Source organism: Schistocerca nitens, chromosome 5 (assembly GCF_023898315.1).
Source record: "Schistocerca nitens isolate TAMUIC-IGC-003100 chromosome 5, iqSchNite1.1, whole genome shotgun sequence".
NCBI lineage: Eukaryota > Metazoa > Arthropoda > Insecta > Orthoptera > Acrididae > Schistocerca > Schistocerca nitens.
Window position 1 is genome coordinate 692,203,558 of NC_064618.1, and position 25,607 is coordinate 692,229,164.

The window sequence follows — 25,607 nt, forward strand, 5'->3', positions numbered from 1 at the left end:
ATGCGCACGGAGCGTCCGCCACTGCCACAGGGTGAGCCAGCCTCCGGTCCGCCCGTGCCTCGTGGCGACGCCGGCCGGCAACCAGGGCGTGTTGTTCCGCTGGCGGGCCGCCGCCCGTGGGCCGCACTCAACAGGTGAGCAGCTGCCGCACCGCCTCCGCCGTGGAACACTAGCTTCTCTGTTCACTGCAACAGGACACTTTTCATCTGACAGTGTTACTTGTTCTGTACTGTTAAAATCAGTCTCTTACACTATGTGTCATTTTCTTAATAAGTAAAAACTATCTCACAGGAAAGCAGCTTCATCTGATATTGTGAGTCCATGAGTTATTGCATGATAAAATCAACTTGAGGAAAACAGCCGGCTGCTGTGGAAGAGCGGTTCTAGGCGCTTCAGTCTGGAACCACGTGACCGCTACGGTCACAGGTTCGAATCCTGCCTCGGGCATGGATGTGTGTGATGTCCTTAGGTTAGTTAGGTTTAAGTATATTCTAAATGTCTGATGACCTCAGATGTTAAGTTCCATAGTGCTCAGAGCCATTTGAACCATTTAATGAAAACATTTTTTCTATAATATACACAATCTCTGTCAGAGCTATGTAATTTTCGAAGGAAAGACCGACGCCAGCCATTCGAAATAATTCGATATGAATGTTTAAAAGATTTGCAAGACGAGGACTCGAACACGGAACTCAAGCTTAACGCGAGGGATTGCCTTAACTGCGTCGGCCATCCGGACACCCATCCCGTCAGAACTAAATTCTCAATTTGTCACACGCCAGTAGCGTTCATTCACCTACTTGATCTCAGCGAGTCCTGTATTCCTGCAAAAGGCTCTGACCCAGTTGTGCGTTGTCACTGAAGTTAACAAGGCAGTCACGCTTACAGATATACTCAGAATAACGTATGTGTTGTGCCCGTTCTGTCGGACGTCGACGCTTTCGTGTGGATACGGATGCAGGTGCAGATGCGCAACAGAGCCCGAGCCTCTTGCGGGAACACAAGAATCGCTGTAAGTAGGTGTATGGACATCCTACGTTACTGGAGTGTGACAAGTTGAGAATTAGGGTCGGACGGGAAGCGCGCCAGGTGGCCGGGGCGGTTAAGGCAACCACTGGCGTTAAACGAGGGATCCGGGTTCGGGTCCCGATCCAGCACAAATTTTCACCTTTCACCATCAAATTATTTCGATGCCCAGTTGCGGTTGGCGTCGGTCTGTCCTTAGAAATTTAATATTTACGGCCGTTTTATCTATCAAAACCTGTAGTATCTGTTCTGTCCTGGTTGTCAGATAGGAAAAAACACTATATAATGGCTATGTAATTGATTTTCAAGTACATCTCAAGAGTCATAACACTGTGTGGCTAGCCACACTGTGTTCAACACATTACACTTAAACGATAACAGTTACATTAAATATTAGCGAATAGTGAGAATATTTTACTACATTCTGTCAATTAGATATTATGATAAACAGTGTGTTCCATTTAGAAACACGGAGAGTGTGCACAACGAAACAGCATATCTGGCATGACTAATAATCACTGCAATTCTACTTCAGGGGATGATGTTGCGTCCACTCTGTTTTTGTGCATAAATGATTTGCCACCATACATCCAAGTAGCAGGAATATTTTTCTTTGCTGGACATACGAGTATTGTAACGAAGCCGAATAAAACAACTTCAAGACTTGTAAATAAAATTTTCTTGCGTATGAGTAACTGATTCTTTGGAAACGGACTGCCACTGAGTGCAACTCTGCTCTGCACAAGGCCTGACCACACCGTTAGAAATAAAGCTTGGGGACAAATCAATAAATAAAACGAAATATTCTAAATTACTAGTTATTCAAATTGATACGAAGCAAAACTGGGAATGACAATTTACAGACCTTCTACAACTCTTGCGTTAAGAATAATATCGTATTTTGGAAATTAAAATGTCAAATAGTTGGTCGACTTTTTATTAACGATTTATGACGTTAAAGCTTATCAGGAAATGTATTGGCCACCCTCAAAAAACCCCACTGATAGCTTTGGAGCGCTGGGACGTAGCAGGCAAGTGAGCCTGTAAAACGTGGCGGTTAGATGGTATGTATGTGTGTGCCAATCTGTTGTTGTAAGATGTGCCGACGTGGAGACGTGACACAATTTAAGACAGAAGCTATTACGTTTGAACGTGCCCACGACCATACCGGTAACGAATTTGCCAGATTTGTTGGTGTATCAGCATTAACTGTCCAGCTCGTCTGCAAGAAGTAATGTTCACTAATAGCACTGTTGCACGGCATAAGGGCGTAATTAACGTGTTCGTGAAAAACTAATAACCAACATGAACTAAGGATACTGTCACGCCTTGTGAACAACAACCGATTTCGAGTAACTGATCCAGCCCTCCAGAAGCACTGTTCTATATTAAATACGTAAGCGGGGCAATAATTTTTGGGTTCAGATACGTCAAAACCCAAAAATCAAGAAAGAGAAAAATTGATTACTTAGTGATTGCGCTTTTCCTTGCTTTACTGCAAGGTCTTCCCTCACTAACGCCTGCGAGGCGGACTTCCTGCACAACTGCGAGGTTGATCTGTTGGCCGCCACTCTTGGGTGAATTCTTGTCATCGTTATTACGGTTCTCGCACCGAAGTGAAACGATATGTTCCTGAAAAGTTATCAATATAGGACTGTTGAAATAGTAGCATATGTGTTCTAACACTTCACAGAAGCTATTTACAATCAGTGAAGTTGGCATAGCCACCATGGCAAAAACTTCTGTTTGTTCTTTATCGGATTTCAGGGCTTTCAAACACTACTTTCTTTCTTCCGTTTTGACTGTTGTTGTTCCGGATGAGTACTGCGGACATTAAAGGAAGTCGACTCTGTGCGACAGACCCAGTTACCAGTTCGAAGATTGTATCCTTCCAAAGTTTTTAACGTACTTTGGAGTAGTTTCTGCACGCACATTACATTTATGGGTGTGTTTATTCATCCAACACTGCAACTAACAAGCTTCTGCCCTTGAGTATTTTAGCTGTGTGGTGATGTACAAATAAGAAGTGAAGTAATACAGGGCAAAATAGAATGAAATCTACGCTAGACTAGTGATCGAAATACAAACTTTCCTTCACACACATTTGTAGTTGTTTAGCTGTGAAAACAATATCTTCTGTCGAGATGGTGAAGTTAAAAGACTTTGCTCAGTGCGCAGGAGGTAACAGTTCATTGATAAATACACCGAATCCCGCTCCAGACAATGTGGACTTCAGGCACCAAGAATAAGTAAGATCCTAGGTCTCGTTAACTCCATTGGAAGCCCGCAAGTATACTTCCCATTCGCTCTCAAGCAGTGCTGCGCAACAGCTGGCCTCAGCTAAGAATTCCTGTCGTCGACACGGTCTTGTCCTCTATTCCTACATTGTCTTTTTTCTTCAATATAAACAGCTTCTGCTTATTAAAGTATTATTTACCCTTTAAGCTACAGGTACGTGGGGATGCGGATAAGCTCAGTAATAATTACTTTACGGTAAAAGTTAAAGGGCAATGTCTATTACGGTTGTCGTCTTTTAATATGACAAGCGATAGATGGTAATAATATAATAATTGTTATGTGATTGCCCGTTCTGGACTGAGTGCCAATATAGTGTCTTGAATACGCAGTGTCTTGGAGACTGTAGTTTCGTTGTTGACCTCTGCCAATGCTAAATATCGTAACTTGTCCATCGCCCTGGTTTGCGACAGTTACACGTGCGTGCATCCGGTTTCCTCCTTACCAGCAGCTGTATTACGTCTCATTCGTTCTGTTTCATCACGTAGGTAATAACTGACAACTTGCACAAAATAGGTTGTTCTAGCCCATTTGATGTTTCGGAAATTTTGCTTTGTTGTCTGGATCCTGTAGTACTCTTAGTATACCACAAATAACATGAACAGTATACGAAATAAAATCAGTCAATCTATCAGTTCCCGTAAATATATTCACAAGCACGCAATGGAACAGTTAGTGCATTGAGAAGTGTAGCACGTTCACGTGGTTAACATGGTGAATTACCGTTCATTAGATAAACGAACTGATGACTAACAGTAAACAGTACGCAAGATGTGTCGACAACACATCATCATTTGACTTCTGATTGTTGAGGAAATGTGCCGCACTATATTAGTTTAATCATTTACATTACTTTGTTCTATTTTACATTTTGAGTATCCGGTTTTCCACTCACTTACTGATCACGCATTCATTCAGTAATTGGTAACACAATAAATAAAGATTCCTTTCTCTCCTTCCTCCACCATTATCTCAAGCAGGACGAGGTGCAGATTCAAGGTTTTACCTGAAGAGTGGTCACCATTTTTACAGACACAACGCAAAAAAGTTAATTTCCTGTCCTCTTTTTTAACATATGTTATATACCTACAGTAATAATAGTAATATTTCGCATATTTCGCAATAACATCAGTATAGAATTCGGTTTAACAAGTTCCTCGCACTGGCGAAAAATGACGGCATGTGGTGGCATCGAAATTCTAAATGGACAACCCAGAAGCCTGCCAATACCCTTGCATTTTATAGTTGGACAACATCAAGCATGGATGTGTAAAAGGTGTGGTCAGCTAAGAATACATCCAAAGGGTCGGAAAAATTGTGAAAAGCAAACTGAATGGCAACAGTACCATCGGACAAGCAATACCTGGACCAAACCCGTCAACAAATACGCTAAAAGCATCGTTAACTCGACATTAGTACACGTTGATAATATGGACAGGAAAACAAGAAAACTCGTGGCAATTCACTGCTCACTCCATTCTCGCATTGACGTCGACAGGTTGTATTTGCCAAGGAAAGTAGGCGGTGGAGGACATTCTCAAGTGAGGAGATAGTGGAAGGAGAGAAGTATGCATTGGCAGATTATATCAAAGATAGCCAAGAACCAGCTGACTGAAGCCAATAACAGAAAGTTTATCAGAATACAGAAAAACAAGAATCAGTATCGGTAGGGTGCACTCAAATACTGGACTGACAACCACAGCCAAAATTGAATGGACAGTTTTTGAGAAGAACGTATTGACCAAAGTTGAGTGTTTTTACAACCTTCGACGTGCAAGACTTAGCAGATGGCTGTACATTGCAGCGCCAAACAGAGAGAGAGAGAGAGAGAGAGAGAGACTCTGTACGAGATTGCTAGAAGTGTGCGCCGCGCAGGAGACGGAGAGCGCAGGTTGGTGGCTGCTGGCTGGGTCGGCCTGGGTGCCCGGGCTGGGCCGGGCCAGGGACCGGTCGGCCGCGCGCATGCGCTGTGGCCTGGTGGGAAGGGGCGGGGGAGTGACGAGGAGGGGCAGGGCGGGGCGGGTCGAGCCGGCGCTGGCAGTGCCGCTGCAGGCGCGCCAGGGAGCAGGTAGCTCGCTGCCTCGCAGTCTGCCGCGGCGCGCCGTGCCGTTGTGTGGAGTGGAGTGGAGTGGAGTGGTGTGCCGCGCCGCCGAGTGCTGAACCGCGCCGCGCCGGGTGCTGCGAGGACGGATGAGCGGCTGCGTGGGCCGCGGGGGCGGCGGCGGTAGGCGGCCGGGCCAGGGGGCGGGCCGGTGGCAGTGTGGCGGCTCGGGGGCGGCGCAGCAGCCCGGCGGGGGCGGCGGCGCGCACTGCGGGCTGTGCTCGGCGCTGGGGCAGCTGGTGCGGCGCGCCATGTGCCTGGGCGGCGACGCGGGGGGCAGCCGCCGCGGCTCGGCCGACGCCTACTACCGGCCCCAGGCGCTGCCGCCGCAGCTGGCGCCGCGGCCCCCCACCGCCGCCGACGACGACCTCCAGCCCATCGTCGCCCGAGAACAGCAGCCCCCGAGCGATGTCGACGAAGACGTGAGTGCCCGTCTGCCTGCCTGCTATTTCATGCTGCTCCCTTCGAGAGACCTTGTTGTGATACTCGATATCTGACATTTATCTAGAATCAGTAAGCCTGCAAAGCTGAAGTTTCGGCATCCGTAGTTTTTCGGTGAATTTCTGCAGCTCTGGACGTTGTATTGACGTAAGTTGTCGTAGCCGCCGCTCACCGTCCTCACGGCAGGGCCCGTCGGCCCGCTCTGTCCTGCTTGGCTCGCCGCAGCTGGGCTGAGCTGACGCGCTCCGTGACGTAGCCGTGACGCCACGCTACGCCGCTGCTAAGCCGGTTACCTCTGTTGATCGCCATACCTCTACAGCCTCAATGTTACGTTTATCAACGCCGGTGCCGGATTCATATCCGAAGCGCTATATATATAGATGGTATTGTTGCGATACATCAGCCTAAACGCATTTAGATAAAACCTTTCGTAGTAATGAACGACCTGTAAACTTTTTAACCAGTTGATGGGAGAAAAAATGTTCCTTCTCATCTTAGTAGCTTAACCGTTAACTTCTTAATAGTCAGTCGTTGATGCTTGCTAGTCACTTTGTGTCTTGTTCCTGTTCCTGTGTTATTTTCGCTAATGCACTGAGTTCCTTATTCTCAAAACACTGTTTCCGAACGCCGAACCTTCGTGACTGTTTACATTACAATATCTCAATAAGCTCACAACTAAGTGTACAGAAATTTCCAAAACTGACTTTAATCAAATAGCTTCGTCGGAGTTTGTTTACGATAGGTCTCCGGCAAACTGTAGAGATCCCATATCCGAGCAGGAGCGTCTTTTTTATTTTAGTGATAACTTGCTTACCTACGCATCGAACAATAAAGAGGATGCGCTACAACAGTCACCGCAATTATTAGCTATTGCAGGTTCATGTTTCCGTCATCTATCGGAAACACACGTAACATTTTTCGCATGGATTCTACACACCTGCATAATGTTGTTGTCATAACATATAAAGTAAAATTTATTTTTATGGCATTTAATGTGTTTAAAGTGTATATAGGTATTAAATTTCAGGTAAATAATACTCTCTTCTCATTGGCTGTTTCTTCCTAAACCTCTTCCGTTGATTCTTACTAAAGCAAGGAAAAAAGATTCCTGCATCGCGGCTAAGGCTGGTTCATATTCTGGCTGTGTTCATATGGCTTCCTGTCGTATACTGTTTTCAGTGCATTATCTGTCGGCCACCATGTGTAATGTATACCACTTATTTATCGTCATTCTAATACCTGTATTCACAGGAGGGATCCTACAAGCATAAAAGAGATATCGATACAATAATCGACAGGTTTTGTCGGTCAAAAAATTACTCCGCTCTTAATAACTTTTTCATTATTACGACGTTAAAGCAATTTGTCCCTAGATGAAAGTCACGATCTTAAAATTTCTTGCTGCGTAATGTAGTTACCAACAGAGAGGCATTTGTCATGTGGTTGCTGTCCATAATGACATATTCGAAGAGTTTGTGGAAAAGTAATTCCAATGTGCTCCAATAATTTCTAAACCACAGTTCTTTCATTGTATCAGAATTAATGTTGATGGAAAATCGGTAATTACGATCTACGAGTAAATTTCGCCTGATTAAAACAAGCGAGACTGCAGGAAATTAAAGTTAATAAGGCTTATTACAATGCCGAAAAACAAACGCCGTGCAATTTCAGTCAATAATTTGTATTTACCTAAGTCGTGTTAGCATATATCATAGCTTAGTTGTTATTGCAAGAAAGCAGGTTACAAAGCAACTGTAAGCACGCGTTTAATGCTAGCAGCGTTATTGTTTTGTTGAACTTCCGTTGCGGATGTTGTTAATATAGAAAAGGGGCCATTGGTTCCTAGAGTTTTATGAATAAAAGCGTCTATATCGCTTAATAAAACATCTTCATTCATTACGCGGTTTCGGCTACTGCTATAATGAGATGCCGAAAAGCTGAGAACGTACTTAACAAGGTGCGGTGTCAGTATTAAAAACCTATGCCTAATCTTGGCGTCAGCTAAGTTGTCGACGCCTTGGTTATGCGTACTGATACTGAAACTTGTTTAGGAAGTTCCAGCCTTACCATCGAAATTTTCTTATTTAATCGTGTGATTCATTGCCAGGTGTGGAACTTCCTACTTGACTTTACTTGGATTGGTTCAGTGTCTGGTACCCAACTGTTCGGGTGCCGTATACGAGACAGTGACAAATGCATCTATAGTGCAGTCTCGTGGCGTTGATTACGAAGGCGGCAGCAGTGACGACGACGACGACGACGACGACAGTGCTGACAATGGTTGTTGTTATTGTTAGTGGTGGTGAGCGAAAGCAGGTGGCTACGTATAACCAACCACTTGTACACTCCTGGAAATTGAAATAAGAACACCGTGAATTCATTGTCCCAGGAAGGGGAAACTTTATTGACACATTCCTGGGGTCAGATACATCACATGATCACACTGACAGAACCACAGGCACATAGACACAGGCAACAGAGCATGCACAATGTCGGCACTAGTACAGTGTATATCCACCTTTCGCAGCAATGCAGGCTGCTATTCTCCCATGGAGACGATCGTAGGGATGCTGGATGTAGTCCTCTGGAACGGCTTGCCATGCCATTTCCACCTGGCGCCTCAGTTGGACCAGCGTTCGTGCTGGACGTGCAGACCGCGTGAGACGACGCTTCATCCAGTCCCAAACATGCTCAATGGGGGACAGATCCGGAGATCTTGCTGGCCAGGGTAGTTGACTTACACCTTCTAGAGCACGTTGGGTGGCACGGGATACATGCGGACGTGCATAGTCCTGTTGGAACAGCACGTTCTCTTGCCGGTCTAGGAATGGTAGAACGATGGGTCCGATGACGGTTTGGATGTACCGTGCACTATTCAGTGTCCCTTCGACGATCACCAGTGGTGTACGGCCAGTGTAGGAGATCGCTCCCCACACTATGATGCCGGGTGTTGGCCCTGTGTGCCTCGGTCGTATGCAGTCCTGATTGTGGCGCTCACCTGCACGGCGCCAAACACGCATACGACCATCATTGGCACCAAGGCAGAAGCGACTCTCTTCGCTGAAGACGACACGTCTCCATTCGTCCCTCCATTCACGCCTGTCGCGACACCACTGGAGGCGGGCTGCACGATGTTGGGGCGTGAGCGGAAGACGGCCTAACGGTGTGCGGGACCGTAGCCCAGCTTCATGGAGACGGTTGCGAATGGTCCTCGCCGATACCCCAGGAGCAACAGTGTCCCTAATTTGCTGGGAAGTGGCGGTGCGGTCCCCTACGGCACTGCGTAGGATCCTACGGTCTTGGCGTGCATCCGTGCGTCGCTGCGGGTCCGGTCCCAGGTCGACGGGCACGTGCACCTTCCGCCGACCACTGGCGACAACATCGATGTACTGTGGAGACCTCACGCCCCACGTGTTGAGCAATTCGGCGGTACGTCCACCCGGCCTCCCGCATGCCCACTATACGCCCTCGCTCAAAGTCCGTCAACTGCACATACGGTTCACGTCCACGCTGTCGCGGCATGCTACCAGTGTTAAAGACTGCGATGGAGCTCCGTATGCCACGGCAAACTGGCTGACACTGACGGCGGCGGTGCACAAATGCTGCGCAGCTAGCGCCATTCGACGGCCAACACCGCGGTTCCTGGTGTGTCCGCTGTGCCGTGCGTGTGATCATTGCTTGTACAGCCCTCTCGCAGTGTCCGGAGCAAGTATGGTGGGTCTGACACACCGGTGTCAATGTGTTCTTTTTTCCATTTCCAGGAGTGTATATAGCACCATGGGGATCACCGAGCTTATCTTTGTTATCCAGCAGGCGGATCTTTATCATTGAATATCGGGAGCAATGCGCTCCACCCGTACCAATGCACTCTTGATCGAAGCACATGAGCCTCCGCTCCATCTACGCCGATGATAACTGTGCGCTAAATTCCTTCTTAAAAAGAATCAATAGAACTACTTAGCCTGAAAACAATTACCTCTTATCTAACCATATAGTGCTTAAATGGGCGTTTCGGAATCACTAGAATTCTTCCTTCCCTAGTTGAAGCGTATATAGATGGTCATGAAATTTCAAGGAAGATCAGTAGATCACCCAAACTAATACTTTTGGCGTCCCACTCGCGCTGAAATTGTCTAAGATGAAGGTAATAACTGGCATTGCCTTTGACCATGAGCCTCACATTAACAGTGCAACGTCGAAGCACATTGTAAGGCAGCTTCCGGTAACAAGAGTACAGTAGGAATTCCACTGTTAAATTCAGAGGAGAGAGCAGATGGGTGGAGAGAGTACATTGAGGGCCTCTGTGAGTGAGAGGACTTACCTGGTGACGTGATAGAAGAAGAAACAGGAGTCGATAGGGAAGAGATTGGGGATCCAGTATTAGAAACAAGGCAGAAGAGATAGATAACGTTGCATCGGAGTTTCCAAACTCATTGGAGGAAGTGGCAGCAAAACGATTATTCATGTTGGTGTGTAGTATGTGTGCGAGTGGCGCTATACCATCAAACTTTGGAAAAAACGTTATCCACACAATTCAGAAGATTGAAAGAGCCGACAAGTGTAAGAATTATCACACAATCAGCTTAAAAGCTCATGCATCCAAGCTGCTGATAACAATAATATACTGAATATTGGAAAAGAACATTATGGATGTGTTAGCTGAGGATCAGTTTGGGGTTAGGAAAGGTAAATGCAACAGAGAGGCAGTTCTGATGTAGCGGTTGATAGCGGAAGCAAGACTGATGAAAAATCAAGACCCGTTCATCGGAATTGTCGACCCTGGAAAAAGCGTTCGACACTGTAAAATGGTGCAAGATGTTCGAAATCCTGAGAAAAATAGAGGTAAGCTATACGGAAGGACTGGTAATATAGAATATGTGTAAGGACCAATAGGGGGCAATACGAGTGGAAGACCTATAACGAAGTGCACGGATTTAAAAGGGTGTAAGACGGGGTGTAGTCTTTCGCCTCTACTATTCAGCCTATACTTGAATGAAGCAATGACGGAAATGAAAGAGAGATTCTAGAGTGGGATTAAAATTCAGGGTCAAAGGACATAATGATAAGATTCTCTGGATGACATTGATATCCTTGGTGAAAGTTAACAATTACAGGACGTGTTTAATGGAATGAAGAGTCTAATGATACAGAGTACGGACTGAGAGTAAATCGAAGAAAGACGAAAGTAATGAGAAGTATCGGAAATGAGAACAGCGAGAAACTTAACATCAACATTAGTGATCGCGAAGTAGTTTGAGTTGAGGAATTCTGTTACATAGGCAGCAAAATAACCCATGAACGACGGAGCAAGAAGGGTATAAAAATCAGACTATCACAGGCAAAAAGAGCATTCCTGGCCAAGAGAAGTCTATTAGTATCAAGCGTAGGCCTTAATTTGAGGAAGAAATTTTTTGAGCATGTACGTTTGGAGCATGGTAGTGAAACATGGACTGTTAGAAAACCGGAACAGAAGAGGATTTAAGTATGTGAGATCCGGCACTACAAAAGAACATCGGAAATTAGGTGGAAAGATAAGGTTAGGAATGAGGAGGTTCCGAGCGTAACCAGCGAGGAGACAAGAAGAAGGGACAAGATAACAGGACATGTCTGAAGACGTCAGGGAATAACTTCAGGGATTTGTAGAGGATACAAAGTGTAGAGGAAGACAGATATTGGGATACATCCAGCAAATACTCGAGGACATAGTTTGAAATTGGTACTCTGAGATGAGGAGCTCGACACAGGACACAGGAGAGGAATTCGTGGCGGGCCGCATCAGACGAGTCAGAAGACTAATGACCTCAAAACTTAGCGTAAGAAGGCCATTCTGTTGATTTTGCTTGCGTGGAATCACAGTATGACAACAATGGCACAGAAGCTGCCCTGACGAGACATATCACGTGAACTGCAATCCCAAATTCGGATTACCGACGAGTCCTACACAAACGAATGGTGGGAAAGCTGAAAACGGGAATGGGAGGAAGCAACGAAGCACTAAGGCAAGAAGTACGCAACAGTTGACACGTCGATTCCCTGTTCCACGAAATCTCATAGAAATTCAATGCCTAGGCACCTCGCCTCTCTGATAACGAGAATTAAATTTAACTACGGATATTTCCGTGAACATTTTCGTATCGAAGAGAGACGTTTTCGCTGTCGTGGAGAAGAAGAGGGTACAGATCACGTTTTGCTTGTACGCCCCAGAGTACATGAAAGAATTACAGACCTCTTACAAGAGCTTTGGAAGCTTGGTCATGCGTTGCAGGTTTCGTGACGGCTTTGTTAGCAACACAAGATCACAAAGTTTCCTACTTGCCACAGGTATCCGCATCTAGGACCAACATAACGATGGCAATGGACTGCACATGTGTTTTAAAGCATATAATTTTAGAATGGTTGTAAGTCAATGGCAACTATTTTATGTAAGTATAAGCTGGCTAAACGGTGTGAGGTAAGGCCAATAAATTCAACTAAAAAAAAATTCGTAAATACATCACAATGAAGAGATGCAATTGCTTTCTTGACAAGCTCTTTTATTGACTTTTTATGTTCCCTCGCAAAAACAATTAAACTGTGATGCTGGCACGTTGCCAGTGAGGTAAAGTTTGCTATTGTGACGATAACTGTCTTACTGCCAGAAGACTGCAAGCTATTAGTGACAAACATCTTCCAAAGGGAGAGACGAGATGACAGTATGAGTAATATATCTAACACAAAGTCTGCAAGCATAAGAGGGAAAAAACCCAAAAGTAAACTCTGGAGATAAGAAAGTGTTGCTCCGTCAGAAGAGAAATTCTCAACCATTGGGCTGTGTCAGCCTAGTTCCCCCACCCTCGTTTTTCTTTTCCTTTTTCCATTTTTTTTTATTTTTATTGTTCTCTTACAACTTAAAACCCTTCTTTTAGCCTAGAGGTATTGGCATATCGTACGCCGGTGTTTCCATCGTCAAGACCATAGTTCCTTTGGTTTCGCGATAAGAACTTGGTCGACGAGACGAACAACGTCGAACACGCGCGGCGGGCGGCCAGAGCCTGCACTCGCCCCTGCTGGGGACGGACAGATAACAGTGTTTGCGTGACGCGAGGCCCACGCTTCTACCTGGCTGGCGCCTTCTCTGGTATGATGTCGGGGAGAACGGCCAGTTTTAATGCGCAGTTTGATCACTACTCTGTCAGTTGCTCTGTAGGATTCGTTCATTCGAGAGAATAATGCAGCAGTTTATAGTACACATGCCTGAAGTGAAGGTAGACGACCAACACATTCTTTAAGGGCATCTAATTCGTTCACGGAAGACTCCGGTTTCAGAAGCTTAAACTGAATGATTCTTTAGCAACAATCGTCTGTCTTAGCGATTTATTTTAACAGAAGACATAGGGATATTCAAAGAAATGTTACGCGGTATGTCGTGAGTTCGTTTGTTCAGAGTTAGAACGTCACACCCATGTTTGACAAAAGATTGCGTGGAAGACTGTGCGCAAAACAAAAAGTTTTATTGATGAGAGCGGACCTTCGTTTGGTCCGACCTGAGACGCTGATATCCGTCAGAACACCCGACAACCCAAGATGTCATTACATCGCCGGGAAAGCCCGAAGAATTAGATCTTGAATGATTATCGTGAGAGTAAAACGTGGCTCAGTCCCTTGTGGAGGGATACCCTTCACCGTTCTTTCTGAAGACCACTCACAATAAGAATAGACAGGGGAAAAGGCGGGGCGTGTGACGGAACTAACACAAATGCGCCTCGTACTTCCGCCACACACTGTGGAATAACATGAGGTTTGCAAAGTGACTTATTACATATGCCTTCCAAAACAGCTGCTTTCATTCGGAGCACTATACTTTTGAAATTGTTTTTTGCTCCATTTTTGTTAGATGTGAAGAAATGTGCATTTAAAACAAATTGTTCAAATGGCTCGGAGCACTATGGAACTTAACTGCTAAGGTCATCAGTCCCCTAGAACTTAGAACTACTTAAACCTAATAACCTAAGGACATCACACACATCCATGCCCGAGGCAGGATTCGAACCTGCGACCGTAGCGGTCGCGCGGTTCCAGACTGTAGCGCCTAGAACCGCTCGGCCACTCCGGCCGGTGTGCATTTAAAGAAAGCAAGGGTCCAAATTACTTGAATATTCCTGCTTATTGCTCGCTGAATATTATAATTAGTCCCGGAGTCATTATTTTACCAGTTATTCAGTTTCACATTCTGTCGGCTTCATATCACTCTTGTTATTGTTTGACATGTGCACATATTATAGCAGAGAGGGGGCAGAAAGCTGCCTCCAAGTTGTTAAGCATACCAGACCAGAGCCATTTTTCACTTCGTAGTGGCAGAGCCCCACACGAAGTGCTTTAGACGATCTGTCAGTAAAGGATGACGGCTGGAAGCACTGCGTCATTTCGGCATTGCCTGTCTCCATCGACTGCTAATGGATGACCTGAGTGCATGTTAGTTCGCTGAGTGAAAGCCATACATTAACGTGGCAGGGAGGAGAAAAAGATGAGCATCTGTCAGATGTCAGCAGTATTCAAGGACTGTTCGTAGTCTGTTATCGAGGATTTTGATTCATATTTTACAAACCATGAAGAAGAAATACAATGAAAAATAAATTTGCAATTGGGACGATCAGGATCGACACTGATTGGTTTCTGAATGAAACCAGTTCAGTGGTAATTGTCAGGTTGCAGGAGAAACTTAAAAAAAAAAAAAATAGAAAAAGTGATTCACATCTTAAAAAATCCATAATTCATGAAATGAGCCACATCAGTATTTGAGTACATACATTATTGAAAAAAAGAGAGATCCAGCTGTAACACAGCTTTTGAACCAAGCAAGCATCAAGTTTTGGTTCACTGCTATGGTACTGATGAACTGCCGTTTCATTATGAAGAAGACTGTTTTAAAAGAGCAAGCATTTCTTCTCGTCTCTTTTTGATTCGTATTTAATAAATAATACGACCATACGTGACTGAGCTAGACAGTGTCTGATAATATAAATTTTGATACACATTAATGTGATGACAGTGGTTTTATGCGCTGATTTCATCTCCCTTTTAACATTCTGTAATTTAACCTGGTGCTGGCTGTTTCAGTTGATTTTATTGGTGAGATTTAGATTTAAGATGCGCTGAGGATACAAGACAGGAGAGTCGTAGTATGGCCATCGAAGCTGACCCTTTGTTGACAAAGGGAGCGGAGCGCGTCCTTCCCAGAATTGCTTGCGGGGAGGATTGCCCTCACCTCTTCGTAAAAGTCGCCTTGGCTGCCTGGATGACAGAACTTTGCAAGCAGGAGTTAGGCGTCCGGGTCGAGCTAAGAAAAATACGTTCACTTGATAAACGTCTCCGGCAGTCGAGACAAACATGGCAAACAGACCTTAGATGCTGCTTGTCCAAAAGATGTCGCAGAGTTGACAAAGTCGTGAGCACAGTTTTTTAAACTTTTCCCAGGGCCTGTGACGCGAGGCTAGCTGCTGCTTGAAAGGCCACTGATTGGAGAAATTGATGTGACGCCAGGAGGATATAACACTTAGTTCGAAGTTTTTAGCAGAAGTGAGGAGGAAATTAGGATTATTGGCTTTTAACGTTTCGCCTCTGCTGACGAGAGATTTTGTTACTAGGAGACAATTATGCTATTGAATTGGTTGCGAAGATTCCTGGAGGGAATAAGTGAGCAGTCAGTTCCTTACTGCCGGCCGCGGTGGTCTCGCGGTTCTAGGCGCGCAGTCCGGAACCGTGCAACTGCTACGGTCGCAGGTTCGAATCCTGCCTCGGGCATGGACGTGTGTGATGTCCTTAGGTTAGTTAGGTTTAAGTAGTTCTAAGTTCTAGGGGACTGATAACCACAGCAGTTGAGTCCCATAGTGCTCAGAGCCATTTTTGAGTTCCTTACTAACTAAAAATTAAGGACTTCGCCTCTGGGCTCCGCAGGCTTCTCTCTCAATTGGGGCAGCAGACTCCATCGCAGAGTGAGGTCCAATGTTTGAGTACTCAACAGAGCGGTTCTAGTGAAGTACTTGTTTGCAGCCAGACGCGACGTCACCAATGTGCTCATATCGCACCAACGATAATAGTGAGCATAACTTGCAGCTTCTGCATGTTAAGACCATTGCGAAATAGAAATTCAGAATCCTATTCCGATTCACTTTCCCATGTTCGTCAGTACATGGTCAGTTGCTTGGCGTTTTTTCGGTCAGGCAACCAATCACTGGAACTGATGGGTAGGAAAGTTACATTTCACAAGCTCAGATATATGATTATGAGCTAATTCCGACTCCACCAAATAACTTCGCCATCCATTAGTCCTCTTACCTACTTCTCATAATTAATATTCTGTGTTCGTTATTTTCGAGATTTCATTACTTATTTAGATGCTTGCTCATTCACATGCCTTTTTGTAACAAACCAGAGAGTTTACTTAAATAATGACTTGATTCGTTCGGATATTGCCTCTTAAATCATATTTAATATTTTTTATTGATAAGATGTATATTCCCCACCATAAACTGCTTTCTTAGCGGTAATCATTTCGCTACAGACATTCATTTCAGCATTGGTATCAAGGGTGTGTCTGCATCACGATTACTTCCGATTTATTTAACTTCACTCACACACATGCAGGGCTTCACATTCTTATACAACACTGACGTGCTGGCCTAATATAGTACTGGACTGTTGGGGTATCAAGAGTACTCTAAAAATGGTAGATAGATGACTGCGGCTTAAGGATTCTAAAAACATTCTGCATCTTGCAACATGGCACTCATAGAAGAGTCGCAAACTAGGATTATTTACAGACGATTCAAATTACATAAGCAGTCATTTTTACGCGCTGAGAATTTGAATGGAACTTTCAATACTTACATTAATTGCAAAAGACTCGAAACTTGTGAGAAAAGTAATTATGATAACGACAAAAAATTTACTTAACAGTGCACTCTCTTTTATGCCATATGGTACGAAGCAATGTTAACTCCATTACGAAGCACATGTTGACAAAAACTTCGAAAATGCTTTAGTATGCGCCTAAGACAACTGGTATGCATAGCTTTTTTTTTGTACAGAACGGCTTAATCAATATGAAATGTAGATATCAGTGAGAACAAGCGCCGGCCGTTGTGGCCGAGCGGTTCTAGGCGCTTCAGTCTGGAACCGCGCGACCGTTACGGTCGCAGGTTCGAATCCCGTCGCGGACATGGCTGTGTGTAATGCCCTTAGGTTAGTTAGGTTTAAATAGTTCTAAGTTCTAGGGGACTGATGACCTCAGATGTTAAGTCCCATAGTGCTCAGAGCCATTTGAACCATTCCACTGGGAATCGCACCTAGTATTTTCTCTTTCTCAAATGGTTCAAATGGCTCTAAGCACTATGGTACTTAACATCAGAGGTCATCAGTCCCATAGACTTAGAACTACTAAAACCTAACTAACCTAAGGACATCACTCAGATTCATGCCCGAGGCAGGATTCGAACCTGCGACCGTAGCAGCAGCGCAGTTTCGGACTGAAGCGCCTAGCACCGCTCGCCCACAGCGGGCGGCTTCTCTTTCTCCTTAAACAGATACGTTGAATACTACTGAATGATTTTGAAGGGAATTTTTCTTGCACATGCGATTTATTTTCCTACACTTATGGTTCCGCAGACTGTCGATAGGGTTTAAATCAGGGGATTTGGGTGCCCAGAGAAATACGGTAAACTCATACTGGTGCTCTTCGAACCACGCATGTACGGTACCAGCTGTTTGACGCGTTACACTGTCCTGCTGGTAGATGGCATCGTACCGAGGAACAACAAACTGCATGTAGATGCGAACATAGTCTCCAAGTATAGGTGCATACTTACGTTGATCAACTCCGCCTTCTCACAGGGAATGCCACGGAAACATTCCCCAGACCGTAATGCTCCCTCTTCCGGCATGGACTCTTCCGACGATTGTTGCCGGGTGTTTGCTTTCAGACGTTTCACGCCGTATACGCGTAAAGTGTGATTCATCTAAAACGGTCACCTGTCGCAAGGCCTATACGCAGCAACACCCAGACCGGTCGTTGAGGAGACGCCGTCGGTGGCCCCTGGTTCATCTGGGCTATCAGCTGCTCAACAGTTGCACCTCTATTCGCCCGTTCATCCCAGTCAGCTACGGCCCATTGTGTACCACAGCTTCCTCGGCATCATTTTGCCATGCACGACACACTTGACCATGACGACACGCGAGCAGTTTACAAACATTAGCTGTTTCGGAAATGCTTCCACTCTTGGCTCTAAAGCCAGTGGTTATGTCCTCTGTTCTGTTTCCGCATTACGACAATGACTGCATTGTTTTTCGCGTCCTCACGACATTCTTTATATTCCCTCCACTGCTAGTGCTGCCACCTTCCGTCCGTGAGTGGTTATTGCTCGTTGACGTCGAACATAGGCGGTGATCACATGCATGTGAGTGGGCCGTGTACGTAAAGACTGGGCGAGATGGCGCAGTGGTTAACACACGCGCGTTCAGGAGGTCGGCGATTCAAATCCGCGTCCGATCGTCCAGTTCCACGTTTCCCGTGATTTCCCTAAATCGCTACAGGCAAGTGCCGAGATGATTTCTTAGAACGGGCACAGCCGATTTCCTTCCCAATTCTTGAAACAATTCGAGCTTGTGCCCCGTCTCTAATGACATCGCTGTCGACGGGACATTAAACCTTAATCTTCATTACTTCCTTTGTAGACTATATTTATCGAGTGATTAATATGTAAGGAGCACTTTTGATACAGCGAGTCCCTCTTAAGCTGGATACTCCAAATATTTCATAAATGGATGAAGACATCAAACTGTGTTTTCGGTGAGTGGCAGTATCTAAAAAGAGCAAGCATTTTGTAATATATATAATACTCCATTTTTTGTGAAGTACTGTAGCAATTAAGTTTTGAGTATCAGTGTGTGCTTTTAACACCTTTGGGGTACTTTGCTCAAAGCGTACAACTGTATAACACTTGCTTCAAGGGAGACGGTTCGCAGAATTAAGCTGAGAACGCTGGTGTATGGCAGAAAAACACTTACCGCAGGGAGTACTTTAATCTGCATTGCAATGTAAACATCACGTGAAAGTGCTCCATACGATGCTTTGGTGACCATTGTTCAAATGTTTCCGATATTCATTATAAACAATAAGGTATATGTGATACCTGATTTTCTGTCGGCATACACGTTGTCCATGTTATTCACGGGAATGCAGCCGGTTGACGTCGTAGACAACCGCCGGTATTTCGTCAGGTGATCACCATATAATTTCCAACGACGTCATCGTGCTGCATTCCCGTAAGTTATTTGAACAATAAGGGTTATGTTGGTATGCTCTTCGTTTTCAGATATCTCGAAAAGAGCTACAGAAAGTGGTTGTCTTTAAAGAAAATACACTTGCTTCAGTGTCTCGTATGCGTTGATGAAGTTTTTGTTAAACGTAGAGGGAAAAAAACTGACCCTCTGACGTAAAATAATTTATGGAAAACCTTATTTCGGTACAGCAGTATCCGTGTCCACGAAACGTTTAAACCTTGTAACCTCAACCCTGGTTCCTGTCATCATCCAATCGACATTAAGTAGTCCGCAGCTCGTGGTCGTGCGGTAGCTTTCTCGCTTCCCACGCCCGGGTTCCCGGGTTCGATTCCCGGCGGGGTCAGGGATTTTCTCTGCCTCGTGATGAATGGGTGTTGTGTGCTGTCCTTAGGTTAGTTAGGTTTCAGTAGTTTTAAGTTCTAGGGGACTGATGACCGTAGCTGTTAAGTCCCATAGTGCTCAGAGCCATTTGAACCATTTCGACATTAAGTTCTGGATAAAGGTTTCGTCATGCACGCATTATTGGCATCAGATTTGCACAACTAGGATACTTAAGTGGGGTTTCTGACCTAACCATCCATCGTCCATTTGGTCATGGATTCGGTCATTTCTTATATCTTGTAATACGTCAAAGTATATCTTTGGTGCGTACATTCGTTTATTTTACTGTCATTAGTCATAATTACAACTCCCATTCCATTTTTTTTTCCTGACTGAAATGTATTCCTGCCTCTCAGAATATTTCCCGACATAATCTCTCAGTTGCTCACTGGGTAACCTTACGATTTTGAATAGTTTTTGCAATAAAAGTCCATTTTCCACTTCATTAAGTCAAATCTGATAATTCGCACTGACTTGAACTTTCGATTTAGACACATCAGATGCTTAGTTTCGAATATCCTAGTTTACCAGAAGCACTCAAAGCTACTTTTTCTCCTATTTCCGACCTCTTCATCGTACTTTTAGCTACTTTGCAGGTCTGTTTCCAAACCTGATATATTTTATTCCATAAATTATTGAAGTGTACCTCCAGTAGAGGCAAAAAGCTTAATGTCATTCGCAAAACGAAAGTAGTTTCATTAACTTGTACTCTTTCTTGCTGTCCCAGTTTAAGGGTCTGAATGATTTCTCTTGGGCCGGTGATAAGACTAACTGATATTGAGCCTCAAACTTCAGACTTGATGATTCATAGCATTCACAGTGTAGCGATGTACTCCACGATGGTACTTTAAATGCCGAATCATTACTATTTAAAAAATTGTATCAGTTTTGACTGCTGTTACAGCTGGGGTTAAGCATTGTTGCTCGGTTTCTTGAAGGCCACTGTCAGTGGTCCCTTCTCAGGTTTATCTTTTGGACTGCGATGTGGATGGAATGTTCATTTGTTACCACGCATTTCCTTCTGACACGTAACATTCGCTTCCGCCTGTTTACTAATACAGAAACACGTGACGGCCTGAAGTTCACTCAGGGTGTTACTTAACCGTGGACAAACTTGGACGCGCGAGAGCGTTCCCCGTGAGCAGAGGCACCGGCCCTGACTAAGGAGCCTGTGGAACAACACGTGGACAGAAGGCTGCCTCTAGTGTACAAAGGGCAGGCTGCATCTGGCTGCGTCACCTCGCTTCGAACAGTCGCCATTTTGTGAACACAAGTGCGTTCTGGAACGCTTCAGTCCCGATACTGGAAGCCATATATTCTTTGCTACAGCAACTTAATTAAATGGTCAATATGGTCTGCTGTGTAAGCTAATACGTTGTGTGTTTTGGTTTTTTCCCTTGAAACTGGGTATTTCGTGTCAGGTAATGGAACTGCATTTCTTTTCCTATACTTAACGTGCGTCACTTGATCTAAAGATAGCACGTGGTCTGGTTTTATCTTTTTTTATCTGTTGGCAAATAAGGTGATGATTCGCATCTTAGTAACCAATAGTTACGTAATGTAAATCTAAAGATGTACATGGTTACTCTGTAATTCACAGTTAAGCGCCTGGCAGAGGGTTCATACAACCATCATCAAGCTACTTCTCTGTCGTTCCACTGTCGAACAGTGCGCAGGAAATACGAAACTTAAAAGTTTCTGTGCGAGCTCTGATTTCTCTTATTTTATTGTATTGATCATTTCTCCGTTTGTATGTGGGCGCCAACAAAATATTTTCACACTCTGAGGAGAAAGTTGGTGACTGAAATTTCACGATCAGGTCCTACTGCAACGACAAAGGGCTTTGTTTTAATGATTGGCATCCCAATTCACCTATCATGTGCTTGGCACGCTCTCCCCTATTTCGTGGTAATACAAAACGAGCTTCCCTTCCTTGAACTTTTTCGTTGTCGTCCGTCAGTCCTGAATGATGCGGACCTCACACCACCCATCAGTACTCAAAAAGAGGGCAGACTCTTTAGCAGTTCTGTTGCATTTTCTAAGTGTTCTGCCAATAAATCGCAGTGTTTGATTTGCTTTCCCCACAACATTACCTCTATGATCGTTCCAATGTAAGTTATTATAATCCATAAATATTTAGTTGAGTTTAGAGCCTTCAGATTTATGTGATTGGTTGTGTAGTCGATAATGAAGAATCTGTTGTTTTCAGTTTCATTACACCACAGTAATAAGTAATACAATGATCATATTGTCTTTGATTGTGACTGTCTGGTTCACGCAGCTCTTCACTGAGTAGCTACATTTACGTACATATTGTGACCGTTTCGTACTAAGTTTCATCGTTTCGACAACAAGCAATTTACTATGTTTGAATTGCGTCAGATGTGGTTGCCAAAGTCACTACGATTCATTTTAGTATGTGACATTTCTGACTCGAAACATGTCAGTGATTTGCTGAATGCTAACAGTCGTGTTTCATAGTAAAATGTGTATCACTTTCGGTGCAATGCAGTGGGGAGAGAGAGAGAAAGAGAGAGAGAGAGAGAGAGAGAGAGAGAGAGAGAGAGAGAGGAGGGGGGATTGTGGTGATAAAGTTGGTATCGAAGTAAGAATAGCAGCTTGATAGCACGATGCACACACTGTGCAGCTCACGGTGTGAACAATTGTTCAACGGAGAAAACAATGCTTGCGAACAAAAATAGTGGAGTGTATTGTTTTATGTGAGGAAGAGAGGCGGGAGATAAGGAGAGTCCCGGAGAGGCCCAGCTGCGGGCGGCGCGTGTTTCTACAGCCGCTACGCGCGGCCGCCGCTGACACAGCTGCGCTCTGACGACACTCGCGGACAGATGCTTCTGCGGTCGCGGCGTTCGCAGGCGGCGACGTGCCAAGCTGCGCGTCCCGCACTCGCGAGCTGCCGAACGACAGCTCCGGAGCTTCTGTCCAGAGCCCAAGACTTTAACTGAGTTTGCTGTAAATGATCTGCATTCTCTTCTGATTCACTGTTGCAGTTACTTATCCCTGTCTGTTTACGGAGATCAACTCCTGTTTCATTTCACAATACGTCGTCTAGTTAATTCAGTCAGTATATAAATTTTCGTAGAGGGTGCAGAACTTATTTCTCGCCGAGATTGCACCGATGAATCTATGGTACAAGTTTGCGATGGATAATAGCACACCAATTTTAGGAACTCACCGTCAGGAACGCTTCTATTATCGCAGTGTTCGTTTTATTTCTCTCTGGAGTTAATTGGTTGGTAGTTCTAACTTCTCAGAGCTGCTGGTGGTACTTCAACATTACAAATACTCTACTAGTTTCTGAAGTGCTGCCATATGTTTAGGAGTTACCCTTCCTGGAAATGGAAAAGGTATAGAGATATCCATCGGTAATTCTATTTTCTGGTGTTAGCTGATAAAGAAAAAAATAATGGAAAATGTAACAATTACTCGGTTTTTAAAACAGTGACAAGGTGAGACCGTAAGTCAGTCTTAAATTTAACTACTTTAAGTCCTGTAAAGTTACCTGCGACGGCATAAGGTACGTAAGTGCAAAACATTTCAGGATGCAAGTAGGTAAGCAGTAGGCTTCCAAGACTATGTGCGTCTCTCGGAGTAACGGCAAGTTAACGGGGTAACAGAGGACCTGTCCGCATAAGACAACTGCTGGAAGAAGTTGAAGAAGACAGCTAGGTCAGACCGCTAAATGTTGAATACTAAATGTGATCGTGTACTCTGCTGTGGTTGATGCCATAATGCCCTAGTCCCTCCTAATGCAATTGCTTAAGACAATTCAACCAGTTTTCTGTGGTGATCGTTGCAGTTCGTAGCGTGTTTGCGTGTATATATTAGAGTACTCCCGTATTAATGCAAAAAATTCTCCTTGAAATTGTTTTTCATAAGGCAAAACAGTGATTGTAAAAAAATATGACGAACCGAATGAACAGTGGGTGGTTCCGATCGTTCCAGTCATCGTCGGAATGTTACCAAACAAATTTCCAACCGCTTTGAAACAGAGTTATTATATTATTTATTTATTTATCTTGACAAGATGATGGCTTTCAGGTCCCTTCTTACATCGGATCAGGAAGCTTTTGGAGACGACTATTTTCACAGTTGAGACTCAAGTCACAATGTTAATGGACTTACGTAAAGCGATATCTGATTTCAGGTGTTTACATCCTAGTTAGAAATGATTAATATTAAAGAGCTGTTAGACATGTGAACTAAAATAGAAAATACTTACTACTTGACGTTTACCCGACGCGTAAAAAAGCTGTTGGGCAAATTAGCGCTTGGAGTTCACAGGCTTTAGTTTTGTGCAAATTACAATCTACATCTTTCGGGAAAATCGTGTAACGTCTCTTAAATAAAAAGGCCCAAAGCACTTGTTGAAGAAGGGCATTCTTTAGAACGTAAGTGTAGTGAATCATCTTACCGGAACTGCTCTGTGCGGCGGATCAAACCTCGTGAAAAGCAAGTTTTTGTTTAATTCATGTTTCACAATTATCTGCGTGAAACCACGTTTACGTGTTCGATGACTGCTTACAGTCGTCTGGTCTTATTAAGCTTATGTGGAAGTTGGACGCTTGCTGTCAAACTGTTGGGAGGAAATAAATGTGCAACACGTAAGGATGTTAGTCTACATATTTTTTTTTTTTTAGGTTTTTCTCTATTTGTATTTAAAACGCTAGAAGATACGACAGTGAAAGATTACCCCAGACTGGAAACTGTTCTACCATGTTCGTGCCGTATCACCAATTTTAAACGCAGGTTTATAGGCCCGTGAAGAAATAAAGAAATAAATAAGAAAAATTAGCGCTCCGTCTGGAAAAGGTTAGGGAAGATGAGCCACTAGCTTGTTGCAGGGAGTGTGTAAAGTTGTAAGCTGCATCCCGGCATTCGTCTGGAGGGCTGTATGGAATCTACGGAGAACCTTTATCAACATGTACCGATATGGTTTTGAACTTTGCCTCTTCCGAATGCGACACCTACCTCTTGACTACTGTAGCTTCTCTCTAGGTGTAAGATATGACGATTAAAACATTAGAAAAACCTTCATTCGAGGGTGCGCATTTCATTGACAGCATCACTCGCGTGCAGTTTCCACCGTGAGCCTAGAAACGACGAGTAGTATCCAGCAAGAGTGCAGCTTGGTGCGTGGGATGGGATAATGCACAACCGGGCATCAGTGTGTGTGCTTTTAGGAGGATCGTGGCAGTGATGGAAACGCTCAGTGGCAGCTATCGACGCCGCCTGAGCACCTTGAGGGAGCTGTCCCCCCTCCCTGCTCCCAGCCCGCCATAAAGGCGTCCTATCGATCGCCTCCGGCCGCCGTGAGCTTCGGCTGGCGGCTGCGAGGGACAGATGGTGGCCGCCTCGCTGCTTTCTGACCAGCCGGGGCTCACTGCGTGCCTGGAAGTCAGCTTCACTTACTGTTGGTGCTTTGTAGCTTAGGGCCACAGTCCATTACCGGCTCCTGTTCTCTACTGATGGTGTAAATTGCCTCCTACTTTTACTCACGAAATTCGTCAATGAGCATACTGACCGGCGTCAATGCGGTGTACATCAACTGATGCCAAAAACTACTACTCTAAAGATCTGAATTGTCTAGCGGCATCTTGATCATTTTACACTTTATGCGGATGGACATATTGTGTAGAACAGTGCTAACTAAAAACTGTAAATAAGCTACAATCTAGCATTCAAACCTGTATTTAAAGATATAAATCATATAATAAAACGATTTCCCCATTCATAAACAAGTTACTTCTTTACTGACCCATCTGTAGGTTATTATCAAACGCCTGATTTTTAATTAATGTATTTATTTTTACCTTTCGGCAGTTGTACAGGCTTCCAGGTAAACTGAAGTCGTTTTACGCGGTGTTTCCATAACATTTCTACTTCTTTTCTTTGGGTTTGTCAATTCATGTAGAGCGAAACTGAGAACTTAATGAGGTATCATTTCCTAGGCAAACCAGTGTGCCCTTCGGGCAGACTCGAACTCAGCTACTTCTAATGATCACAGCAAGGGTACTGTGAGAGGATC

The 25,607-nt window shown here is 44.5% G+C and overlaps 2 protein-coding genes across 4 annotated transcripts in view; both read left to right on the forward strand.

Annotated features, from left to right (window-relative positions):
* On the forward strand, positions 1-24,948 carry LOC126260665 (translation initiation factor IF-2-like). The gene is made up of 5 exons (XM_049958001.1): positions 1-134; positions 292-313; positions 5,197-5,389; positions 5,507-5,715; positions 24,763-24,948. Exons 1-5 carry the CDS (start codon positions 1-3, stop codon positions 24,946-24,948), a joined length of 744 nt encoding a protein of 247 aa, XP_049813958.1.
* Positions 5,728-25,607, forward strand: part of LOC126259161 (uncharacterized) — a 659,794-nt gene continuing 639,914 nt past the window's right edge. For all 3 annotated transcript variants that reach the window (XM_049955714.1, XM_049955715.1, XM_049955716.1), the window contains exon 1: positions 5,728-5,844. The gene's annotated coding sequence lies outside the window, so the exon portion shown is untranslated. The remainder of the gene's footprint in view (positions 5,845-25,607) is intronic.